The sequence below is a fragment of the Oncorhynchus keta genome, chromosome 17 (genome assembly GCF_023373465.1).
Source record: "Oncorhynchus keta strain PuntledgeMale-10-30-2019 chromosome 17, Oket_V2, whole genome shotgun sequence".
Lineage (NCBI taxonomy): Eukaryota > Metazoa > Chordata > Actinopteri > Salmoniformes > Salmonidae > Oncorhynchus > Oncorhynchus keta.
Window position 1 is genome coordinate 11,252,904 of NC_068437.1, and position 10,943 is coordinate 11,263,846.

Sequence of the window (10,943 nt, forward strand, 5' to 3'; positions counted from 1 at the left end):
TGTATCTAAAATACATTTTAATCTTGCTGAAATTCACAATTGTTACAATATTAATCTCTTTAATATTTTTTTTCCCGGTGTCATTCTCTTCATGGTCTTCTTATAATCTTGATACATACTATACAGTCATGTGATGTAAAGTGTTTTACATCAAGGCACAAGACACAGCCGTTGTGAGGGAGCCTAGGGAAGGATGATCTTTAATGTCGATCCCTGCAGGGCACGGCACAGCAAACAGGTGCCGGTGGGGACAGGGAGGGATGAGTGACGGGGAGAATGGTACAAATGTGCTCTATAGACAGAATAAATCATAATAAATAAGCACTGGTGCTTTTTTCCAATTCATTTTAAATTAATTTCATGTAATAAAAATTAAAAAAGGAATCTGGAAATTTTCTTTGGGATTTGGGGATTCAGCTGTCAATGTACATAATGGAGGTTGCTGTCATTCTCCCCCTTTTTTTTCTCTGGTTTGCCAAAAGCTAAATGAAAGTTTCATAACATTATGGTATTGAGAGGAGGAGTCCTAATATCGGAAGGGGTTTATTTCTGTGGATGTGGGGGAGTGGATGAAGGGGCCAGTGTGTTCTTTCTCTTTGTTTGTTTTGTTGTTTCCCCCCAGATATGTTCTGATGTCATCGCGTTAAGAAGGATCAACCTCTGAAAGGGAAGGGAGAGAGGAAGAGAGAACGGACAAGTCAACAACTTAGAGCCCAGTGCCTTCTGTCTGTCACACATCGTACACCTCTGAACAAAAATAAGACCCAGCAATTATTTTTCATTAACACAGGAAATCAATTCTCAATGTATAATCTTTTTTTTTTTTATGCTATCTTAATTTAGTCAAGTAAACTATTTGCCTATGGTGAGGTCAGGCATTTAACGAATTAAAAAGCTACAGAATTTAAATAAGAGATAGCTGAAAGAACAGAGACAGAAAGGACAGATACGAGGGGGAGGAGTATTCACCGTATCCCTGAAGGTTGTCGGAATGTTCACATCTGGGTGTTTCTCCTCCGCCGGCCGAAAGCCTTGGAGCCCACATTGGTGGGGACAAAGTTACTGTTGCCCATGCCCCCCGACCGGCTCAGGAAGTCTGCCAGGCGATGAGTCACGCAGGTGGCCGTGTTGCAGGCTCGCTTCTGTGCTGTAACGCTGCTTCAGGAATGGAGACAGGGTTAACAGTACCTCATACACATACAGTACACAGACGCACAAAAGCATTTGTGTTCGCACTCATGCCAGACACTTACAAATGTACACATACTCAAGCACACGCACAAACACACACCCTATCAAACACACACACTATTTCCTTATCTAATCAAGCAATACGGTTCAATGTAATTAAAACATCTGCTCTACGACACCTCCATTAAAACGAAAGTATCATTGTCATTAACAGGAGTAGAACAATTACAACTAAACACATACAAGTAGACTGTGGATTAATATAGTCTCTGAAAATGTTAGATCATGAGAATGGTTCAGTCGATCATAATTCTTACCTTGAGACTTGGTGAAGGTTCTAGAGATAGTTCAAGGGTAATGGAAATGCTATAATAACTATGATTTACTCTATCCTGCAATGAAAAAATATTAAATGCCGCTGTTGGAAGAGCCAAAGCTAGGTCCATAAAACAAATTGTTTAATGACTAATATTCTATTTCTTAAGAATAAAAAGTAAAAGCCTTCCTGGTAGAAAAATAGGTTTATTGAACAAGAAACATGGTGAGGCATGAAGAAACGATTTATTCTGGTTGAATATTACTTAGGTTATCTCTTAGGAATTTGGGTTATCAGGAATTTGAAATGCAATCAAATGATATGAATATACACACTGAAGAAAAAAAAGTCGATATATGTTGATTCATTCTTTTGAATAATTGCAATTTAGAAGAGTTGATTGTCTGAACAGATGCAACATGTCATTCTTTGCCGAAACGGAAAGGAATTGTCAAAAGAATACCAAAATGAAGAAGTGGGGGTTGCAATGGGAGATTCGCTCTTAGGTCAATCATGCAGGAAAAATCCACATGCAACTGAGACTTGTCAAACAAAAACCAGGAGGACGTTATCATGAAAAGAGAGGGAATAGGAGGAGGGCGGAGGGTTAGATGCTGTCAAATGTCTTCCCGTAGCTTGCATAGCGTTCGCTCTCGGGCGCGCTGCGTTTCTTGCCAGGCGTGCCCGCGCCCACGTCCGTGCGGGGAAACGTTTGTAATTTGTGCAGGTCCTGGGACAGTTTGCCCAGCACGCAGGTGCTGAGGTTAGAGCAGCGCTTGGTAATGGGCCTTTCCATGCTGTCAGAGGGGAGAGATAAACATGCAGAAAACAGGCTCATAGTAGCAGGACACATGCAGATTTCTCTCTCTCCCGCACACACACTCTCTCTATCGCTCTCTCGCTCATGTTAGTACTGTATCATCCCCTTTCCTTCATGCATTTCCCCTACAAAATGCATTGTCAGACATGCTGTCATAGGCAAGAAATGAACATTTCCAAAACATCATGCTTCCCTTCCAATCACTTGAAGAACTTTGACATATCAAACCCCCATGCCCCAACTCCATTGACGTCGTCACACCCACCCTCTCATATCAACCCAAGCAGAACAGAACCGGTATAGCTTCCGCTGTCATGCGACTCTTTCTGCCTCAACTTACTGAGAGCATGCAGTTATCCATCAAGGTTAAGCATTCCCCAGCTAATATAATATCTTCAGCAGGCAAACAGGCTGTTAACGTTCGTCCATTCAAATAAATGAATAAATCAAACTCATCCATGCGGGAGGGTTAAGATAGAGATATTGTTGGGGGGGATTGGGTTGGATATCCCTCCTTAAAATGGAGAGAACCAATTTCTCTGAGCACATACCTCTCTGTATGGCTTACAATAAACTCCAGCAGGACACACTGCTAAGGTGGCTAGAAGACATATCTCCAGACAGGTAACAAAATTGTGGTTACAATTGTGCGAGTTCATTCTTAGCTTAAAACGTTTGGTCAATGGACGGTTGACGCACTTCTACTCCGTGTAAAATACTGACCATCACGTTTAATTCATCATCAATCACTTAATTGGTAGTAGCCCTGAGCTAGGAGGCAAACTCAGGTATTGTTAAGAATGCAGAAAGGAAGAAGAAGCAGTTGTCTGTACCTATTGCCTTCGTTGCCTTCATTCTCTTGCTGCTCCAGCTCTTCCGCTGTCATCTGCACAAACTCCTTGACTATGGCGTTGAGTAACCTCCTTGCCTCGTAGTCCGTAAGGGTGACTCGGTCTGTCATGGACTCCATGCCCGGTCTAGTGGAGGAAGGAAGAGGGTGGGTGAAGCACAGAGATCCGCATAAAAACAAACTAAAGTTATCACCCGCAGTAAAAAAAATAATAATAATAATAATAACATGCACGGAGCGTCACTAAGTCTAAAAGGTATGACGTGCGACTGGAAGGGACCCGAGCCAACATTGAAAACATTAAAAGGGCCGACTAGTGACCAAATTCAGATTTATGACAAAATCAATGGCTTCATGAGAACGGGGAGTGGCTTGGATGTTTTTATATATCAAATGTATCTCTTCTAAATTAAATTACTTGTTTTTTTTTTATTGTGTTTTTTTTTTAAATTTACAGCCCTTTTACACTTAACTGGAGTGCCCTTCTGTGATATTGGATTAAGGAACATGAATTAATGTTTTTGTAACAGTAGACTAAATGACAAAAAAAAATCTGTAGTCTAAATTCACAGAAGAAAATATATGTATTATATTCATTTTATCACAGAAAAAAAATATGACTTTCCCCCAAAATGTCACTCAAAATGTTCATTATTAAATAATAAATGTATATTTGGTAGTACTTCCAATCCATATTCTCATGTCATATTAAACAAGGTGTGTGTGTGTGTGTGTGTGTGTGTGTGTGTGTGTGTGTGTGTGTGTGTGTGTGTGTGTGTGTGTGTGTGTGTGTGTGTGTGTGTGTGTGTGTGTGTGTGTGTGTGTGTGTGTGTGTGTGTGTGTGCGTGCGTGCGTGCGTGCGTGCGTGTGCGTGTGTGTGTGCGCGCGTTGAGTGTAATTTCCGCCTGTCTGTCAGCAAGTCTGTCTGTCTCACCTGGAGGGGGCTGCTTGTGAGCTGTACATCTGGCAAATGACCAGGGCATAAGCAACAAGGAAAGCAGAAATCTTCAACATAACCATGGTTCCCTACAGCAAAGAGACAGTCCCATGAGCTCCACAGACTTGATACAATTACATTAACATCTACATTTAACAAGAGAGAAGCAGGTCGCCATCACAATAACGATCAGTGTACATTTACCAGAATGAGATTAAGCATTGTACGGCTAATGTAACACAAATAGTTTTTAAAGGATTCCTTCGTTAAATGTGAAGTGAGCTACTATATTGATGGCTCTTTCTAACTCTGTATTGAGACGGCAGACGCCGCTCTACCGTGCTAGTTCAGCTCAGTACCACTGATATCTCAAGCTACACATCCATCCTTCTATCGCTCCATGACACCCTCCACCCAAACAGCCAAAAGGAAACTGATCCACGTGATAGTCCTGCACTCTTCTCCATGGAGCGAACTATCCCTCCGTCTCGCCATGCCCAGTACAGGACAGGACATTCTCTGAGTTGAGCCTTGGCATGTCCAGGCATGAACGGGGTCCAAGCCTGTTGCTCAGTGCGAACTGAGGGGACGTAGCATTAGCTAGCCGCTGTGAGGGGAGAGTGGCTCCATCCAGCGTGCCAACTCCCGGGGGTGGGGGGGGTGACCAGTGCATTAGTGTAATGAGCTGCTACCACTCTCTCACACACAGGCATTCCATCTCTCCTCTCAGAGAGCCTCCAGCCTCCACTCACCCATCCCTCTCTCTCTCTCGCTCTGTTTCTAGCTTACTCACAGTTTCTTTCTGTCTTTTTCTCTCTCTAACTCACTATTTGGTCTTTCACTCGCGCTTATGCACATTTTCTCTATATCTTTCTCGCTCTCTCCATCTTTCTTTCCCTCTTTTCTGTTCTGCCTCCACCACAGAGCAGACCGGACCCTCACTGAGGGAGAGTTGTGACCCCTACGGCCACACTTCAATCCCGTTAACGTCACCATCACATCACACTGCACCAAAACTCAGGTCAACACTCTCCATATCTGACGAGTTACAATGGAGCACTAAGACACAACCCATTAAGTCAACCTTCCATCCAAAACCAGTCCGTCCACCATGTGAATCTGCTTTAAAGTATCCACTTACCTTTCGTGTTAATCAACGGGCCAAAAAATATATATAGCTTTATATGAAACGCCTAAGTTGACTTCTCTCAACTTGAAGACCAACTCTTGGTTGTGTTGCATGCAGTGCCGATGCACAAGCCTATATATCCACCACTTAGATATGTGCATTGACTGTGTAGGTGTTTAATTATCTCCTGTCGGCCAATCCCGTCGATGAGATGTACCCGCGAGCCAATGGGACGATGGCCCTTACTTCTGGCACACTAATAAGGGATATGGCTTTGCAATGACGTCATTCTTTTGTCACTAAGTGCTCCATTCACAAAATCCACTGTCATTTGGACCATTTGATATCCACATTTGCATTGAGGTCATTCATTAAACCGGAGCTAATCTAATGAATGGCCACAGAAACCATCCCCAGCAATAAATATTTTATAGGATTCCAAAAATGTTACATGCATGCTATTTTTCAAATGCCAAATCGATAAGCCCACAGCAAAGTACTTGTAGGCAGGGCCATCTACTGGGAACGACGGTATACTGCAGTCCCATCCACTCCTGGGTTGATGCTACTCACCAGTCAACTCCGCCGTCTCAGGCTGAAACTCAAATTGTTCTACTCAACTAAGTTCACAATGATATGAGTGGTTCGAACAAAAGAGGATGTATTTCCCATCCTGAATACAAATCACTGCAAAGACTTCAACTCCTCAGAATGATAGGATTTTACGTCATAAGAACCAAGATTTTAGATTTGAATCATCTGATAATTGGTTTTAATGTCATCTCAGTTGAGTGTATGAACACGAGTCTTTCTAAATGATCCACAGTAACACTTTAAATGAAGGTACCCTTATGAAGGGTTTATAGAGGGTTCCTATATGCTTTATTAAGGTAACATGTTATACCCCTCATGCCAAAAGACAACATTGGTATGAATGATAACATGGCTAATGCTTTATGATGATTATCTCTGCCCCAGTCCCTCTTGAATGTGGATAAATCCCTGATTATCCCTCTACAGTGGACAAATGAAGTGGACAACGGGGAATCAATGCAGAATCAGTGATGACAACGAGAGTTGTTTACCAAAAGCAACTACAAAACTGTTTGTCAGTTGGCGTCGTCTAATTCCCCTTCCTTTTCATTAGTGGGCAAAGCATCATCAAGTGTGTATGCGTACGTGCATATGAGCGTGTGTGTACACTGAGTATAGAAAACATTAAGGACACCTGCTCTTTCCGTGAGATAGACTGACCAGGTAAATCCGGGTAAAATCTATGAATCCTTATTGATGTCACTTGTTAAATCCACTTCAATCAGTGTAGATGAAAGGTAGGAGACAGGTTAAATAAGGATTTTAAGGTTTGAGACAATTGAGAAATGGATTGTGTATGTGTGCCATTCAGAGGGTGAATGGGCTAGACAAAATATTTAAGTGCCTTTGAACGGGGTATGGTAGTAGGTGCCAAGCGCACCAGTTTCTGTCAAGATCTGCAATGCTGCTGGGGTTCACGCTTAAAAGTTTCCCGTTTGTATCAAGAATGGTCCACCACCAAAAGGACATCTAGCCAACTTTACACAACTGTGGGAAGCATTGGAGTCAACATGGGCCAGCATCCCTGTGGAACGCTTTCGACATCTTGTGGAGTCCATGCCCCAACAAATTGAGGCTGTTCTGAGGGCAAAAAGGGGGAGGGGTGTGCAACTACATATTAGGAAGGTGTTCCTAATGTTTGGTATACACAGTGTGTGTGTGTGTGTGTGTGTGTGTGTGTGTGTGTGTGTGTGTGTGTGTGTGTGTGTGTGTGTGTGTGTGTGTGTGTGTGTGTGTGTGTGTGTGTGTGTGTGTGTGTGTGTGTGTGTGTGTGTGTGTGAGAGAGAGAGAGAGAGAGAGAGAGTGAGCGTGTGTAAGAGGAGGAGAGTGGGGGGGGCATTTCCCTGCATGCGTCGCAGAGGAACCCCATTAGACAGGATGAACCTTTTAGTGCTATTGAAGAGTGAGCCGGGCCGATGTCACAGGCACTAAATCACTGCAAAATGGACCGTCCAGGGGTCCCAGCCCCTACTGCTGATGGAAGAGAGGGGGTGTGTGTGTGTGTGTGTGTGTGTGTGTGTGTGTGTGTGTGTGTGTGTGTGTGTGTGTGTGTGTGTGTGTGTGTGTGTGTGTGTGTGTGTGTGTGTGTGTGTGTGTGTGTGTGTGTGTGTGTGTGTGTGCGTGCGTGCGTGCGTGCGTGTGCGTGCGTGCGTGCGTGCGTGCGTGCGTGCGTGCGTGCGTGCGTGAGAGAGAGAGAATGAGTATTCCTGCATCTATGTCAGTGTGCAGCACGAGCAGCCATGGGAGTCCACAATGTTCTCTCTTGAAAAACAACCTTTTGAGTTTGGAGTTGACACAGTAACCTTTCATGACTGGCCTCTTCCAGCTTAGTTCAGCTCACCCATCCTCATGGAACTTACTACAGAACAAATTGAATGATTTCCCCATTTCGAGGAGAGGGAGCCTTTCAGATTTGTCCTGGATCGCTATGTGTTTGTATTTCATGTGGTTTTCATGACAACACCCAAGGTTTATGACACTGTAAGAATTGATGATTTTGAAGTCAAAGTTGTAATGTAGCCCTTTCCTGCAGTCAAATGACCTAGTGACCTCATGGGTGGAATGTTATTCATATTTTCATCGTTTCATAATTAATCAACATTAATCAATGGTTAATACAAGAAAAAGTATGTGAACCCTTTGTAAATACCTGGATTTCTGCGTAAATTGGTCATACAATTTCATCTGATCTTCATCTAGGTCACATCAATAGACAAACACAGTTTGCTTAAACTAATAACATGCAAAAAATTATACGTTTTCCTGTCTTTATTGAGCACACTGCGTAAACATTCACAGTGTAGGGTGGGGAAAGTATGTGAACCCTTGGATTTAATAACTGGTTGACCCTCCTTTGGCAGCAATAACCTCAACCAAATGTTTTCTGTAGTTGCGGATCAGACCTGCACAACGGTCATGAGGAATTTTGGAACATTCCTCTTTACAAAACTGTTTCAGTTCAGCAATATTCTTGGGATGTCTGGTGTGAACTGCTCTCGAGGTCATGCCACAGCATCTCAATCGGGTTGAGGTCAGGACTGACTGGGCCACTCCAGAAGGCGTATTTTCTTCTGTTGAAGCCAATCTGTTGTTGATTTACTTCTGTGTTTTGGGTTGTTGTCCTGCTGCATCACCCAACTTCTGTTGAGCTTCAATTGCAAAATGTCTTGATAAATTTGGGAATTCATTTTTCCCCAAACTATGATGCTTCCTCCACCATACTTTACAGTTGGGATGAGGTTTTGATGTTGGTGTGCGGTGCGGTGCCTTTTTCTCTCCACACATAGTGTTGTGTGTTCCTTCCAAACAACTCAACTGTAGTTTCATCTGTCCGCCAATTTGGTGAGCGTTTTTAATAGGGCAAGGCAGCTCCATCCAACATCTCCAATCTCGTCTCATTGACTGGACTCCAGGTTAGCTGACTCCTGACTCCAATTCACTTTTGGAGAAGTCATTAGCCTAGGAGTTCACATACTTTTCCCAACATACACTGTGAATGTTGAAAGGATGTATTCAATATAGACAAGAAAAATAAAATAATTTGTGTGTTATTAGTTTATTAAGCACACTATGTTTGTCTATTGTTGTGACTTAGATCAAGATCAAATTAAATTTGATGACCAATTTATGCAGAAATCCAGGTAACGCCAATCGGTTCACATACTTATTCTTGCCACTGTACTTCACTCTTCTGTGCTGTATATAAAGTGTAATATTGGGATGAATACAATATTGAATGCATTTCAACTCTATATCTGACATGGTACAGGTATACTTCTTTTTAATAACCATGTGTATGAGGTGTATACTTTTGCTTCAAAGTAGATTTGTTTAAGATGACCAAGAAACACCGTGTGACCCTGATTTAGCCCACTGCAGTAAAAGGTTAAAAAACAATTGAGTGTCTAATTTCATACGGGAAAGTAACATTGTGGAAAATAAACTGTAATTACATGTATTTAACTACTGGAATCCCATTAATAAAATGACATGACCGGGGAAAAACTGGCCCCTGACAAGTAAATTGTCTAAAATAACGTGAAATACAACTTGCAGAAAGGCACACTGGGTAATATGTTAATGAGACAAATGTATTTAAGCCAACACAGTATTTTACGTTGCGGGTCTCATCATCAAACTTAATCACACAAGAGAGCTAACTAAGCTGTTTGTGTTGCAAAGGCAAACTTCAGTTTACTCAAGATTGTTTTTCAAATTCAACTCAAATTGAGCAAAAATGATTTGCTTAATTCCACGTGAGCTCAACAATTTCCCAATTTGAAGTGCAGCCAACTTGGATATTTAAGCTACATGGACATTTAATATGTTGTTTTTGTGTACATATTATACTGTGTACTAATCATACTACATACTATTTAGAACATACAGTTTAGTCAAAATTTATGCAGTAAGCAACAAATATCAACATACTAGGCTCACCCATACTGAGAATGCGTCAACTAATGCGCAATTGTATTGTCACGCCCTGACCTTAGAGATCCTTTATTCTCTATTCTTTATTCTCTTTGGTTAGGTCCGGGTGTGACTAGAGTGGGCATTCTAGTTTCTTTATTTCTAGGTTGGCTTGGTATGGTTCCTAATCAGAGGCAGTTGTCTATCATTGTCTCTGATTGGGGATCATATTTAGGCAGCCTTTTCCCACCTGTTGGTTGTGGGATCTTGTTTTTGTATTGTTGCCGTTGAGCACGACAAAGCTGCACGTTCATTTCTTTGCTCTTTATTGTTTTTGTGGCGGTTCTCATTAAAGATGATGAACCCAAACCACGCTGCATTTTGGTCCGATTCTTCCATCAACGTTGGTGACAGAAGATCCCACCACCCACGGACCAAGCAGCGTGCCCAGGAGGAGCAGGGATCCTGGGCCTGGGAGGAAAGCCAGGAGTGGAGGACATCCTGGACTTGGGACGAAATAATGGCAGGAGACAAAAGCCTGCAATGGAAGCAGGCAGAAGCAGTGAAGGAGGGACAGCGACGACACCGGGGTTCGCGTCCATGACGTAGGCCCAAGAAGCAGCCTCCCCAATTTTCTGGGGGGGTACACGGGGTGGTCGGCTCTACACTCCAGACCTCCGCTCCAGATCTCCAGTGCGCCTCCACGGCCCTGTACGTCCTGTGTCGGTTCTATGCACCGTGTCTCCAGTGCGCCTCTACAGCCCAGTGCGTCCTGTGCCAGCTTCCCGCACTTGCCGTGCGAAGGTTGTCATCTGTCCAGGACACATTGTGCCAGCTCTACGCTCCAAACCTCCAGTGCGTCTCCCCAGCCTGGTACGCCCTGTGCCAGCTCCACGCACCAGGCCTCCAGCGATGGTCTGCAGTCCGGAGCCTTCAACGATGGTTCCCAGTCCGGGGCCTCCAGCGACGGTTGCCAGTCCGTTGCCTCCAGCGATGATCCATGGCCCAGAATCTCCAGTGATTATCCATGGCCTGGAGCCTCCAGTGATGATGCATGGCCCAGAGCCTCCAGTGATGATCCATGGCCCGGAGCCTCCAGTGATGATCCATGGCCCGGAACCTCCAGTGATGATCCATGGCCCGAAGCCTCTAGTGATGATCCATGGCCCAGAGCTTTCAGTGATGACCCATGGC

General features: G+C 43.5%; 1 protein-coding gene across 3 annotated transcripts; it reads right to left on the reverse strand.

The window, feature by feature from the left end:
* Positions 1–5,387, reverse strand: LOC118396424 (calcitonin gene-related peptide-like). 3 transcript variants are annotated; one of them, XM_052465463.1, is made up of 5 exons: positions 5,256–5,387; positions 4,112–4,203; positions 3,161–3,304; positions 970–1,155; positions 1–660 (listed from the first exon to the last, which is right to left on the reverse strand). In XM_052465463.1, exons 2-4 carry the CDS (start codon positions 4,195–4,197, stop codon positions 996–998), a joined length of 390 nt encoding a protein of 129 aa, XP_052321423.1. In that variant the 5' UTR covers positions 4,198–4,203; positions 5,256–5,387; the 3' UTR covers positions 1–660; positions 970–995. The 3 variants fall into 3 exon arrangements, with proteins under 3 accessions (XP_052321423.1, XP_052321421.1, XP_052321420.1); XM_052465461.1 differs by having other exon boundaries at positions 970–1,158; XM_052465460.1 differs by lacking the exons at positions 1–660; positions 970–1,155 and adding an exon at positions 1,698–2,304.
* Between the last annotated feature and the right edge of the window lie 5,556 nt (positions 5,388–10,943).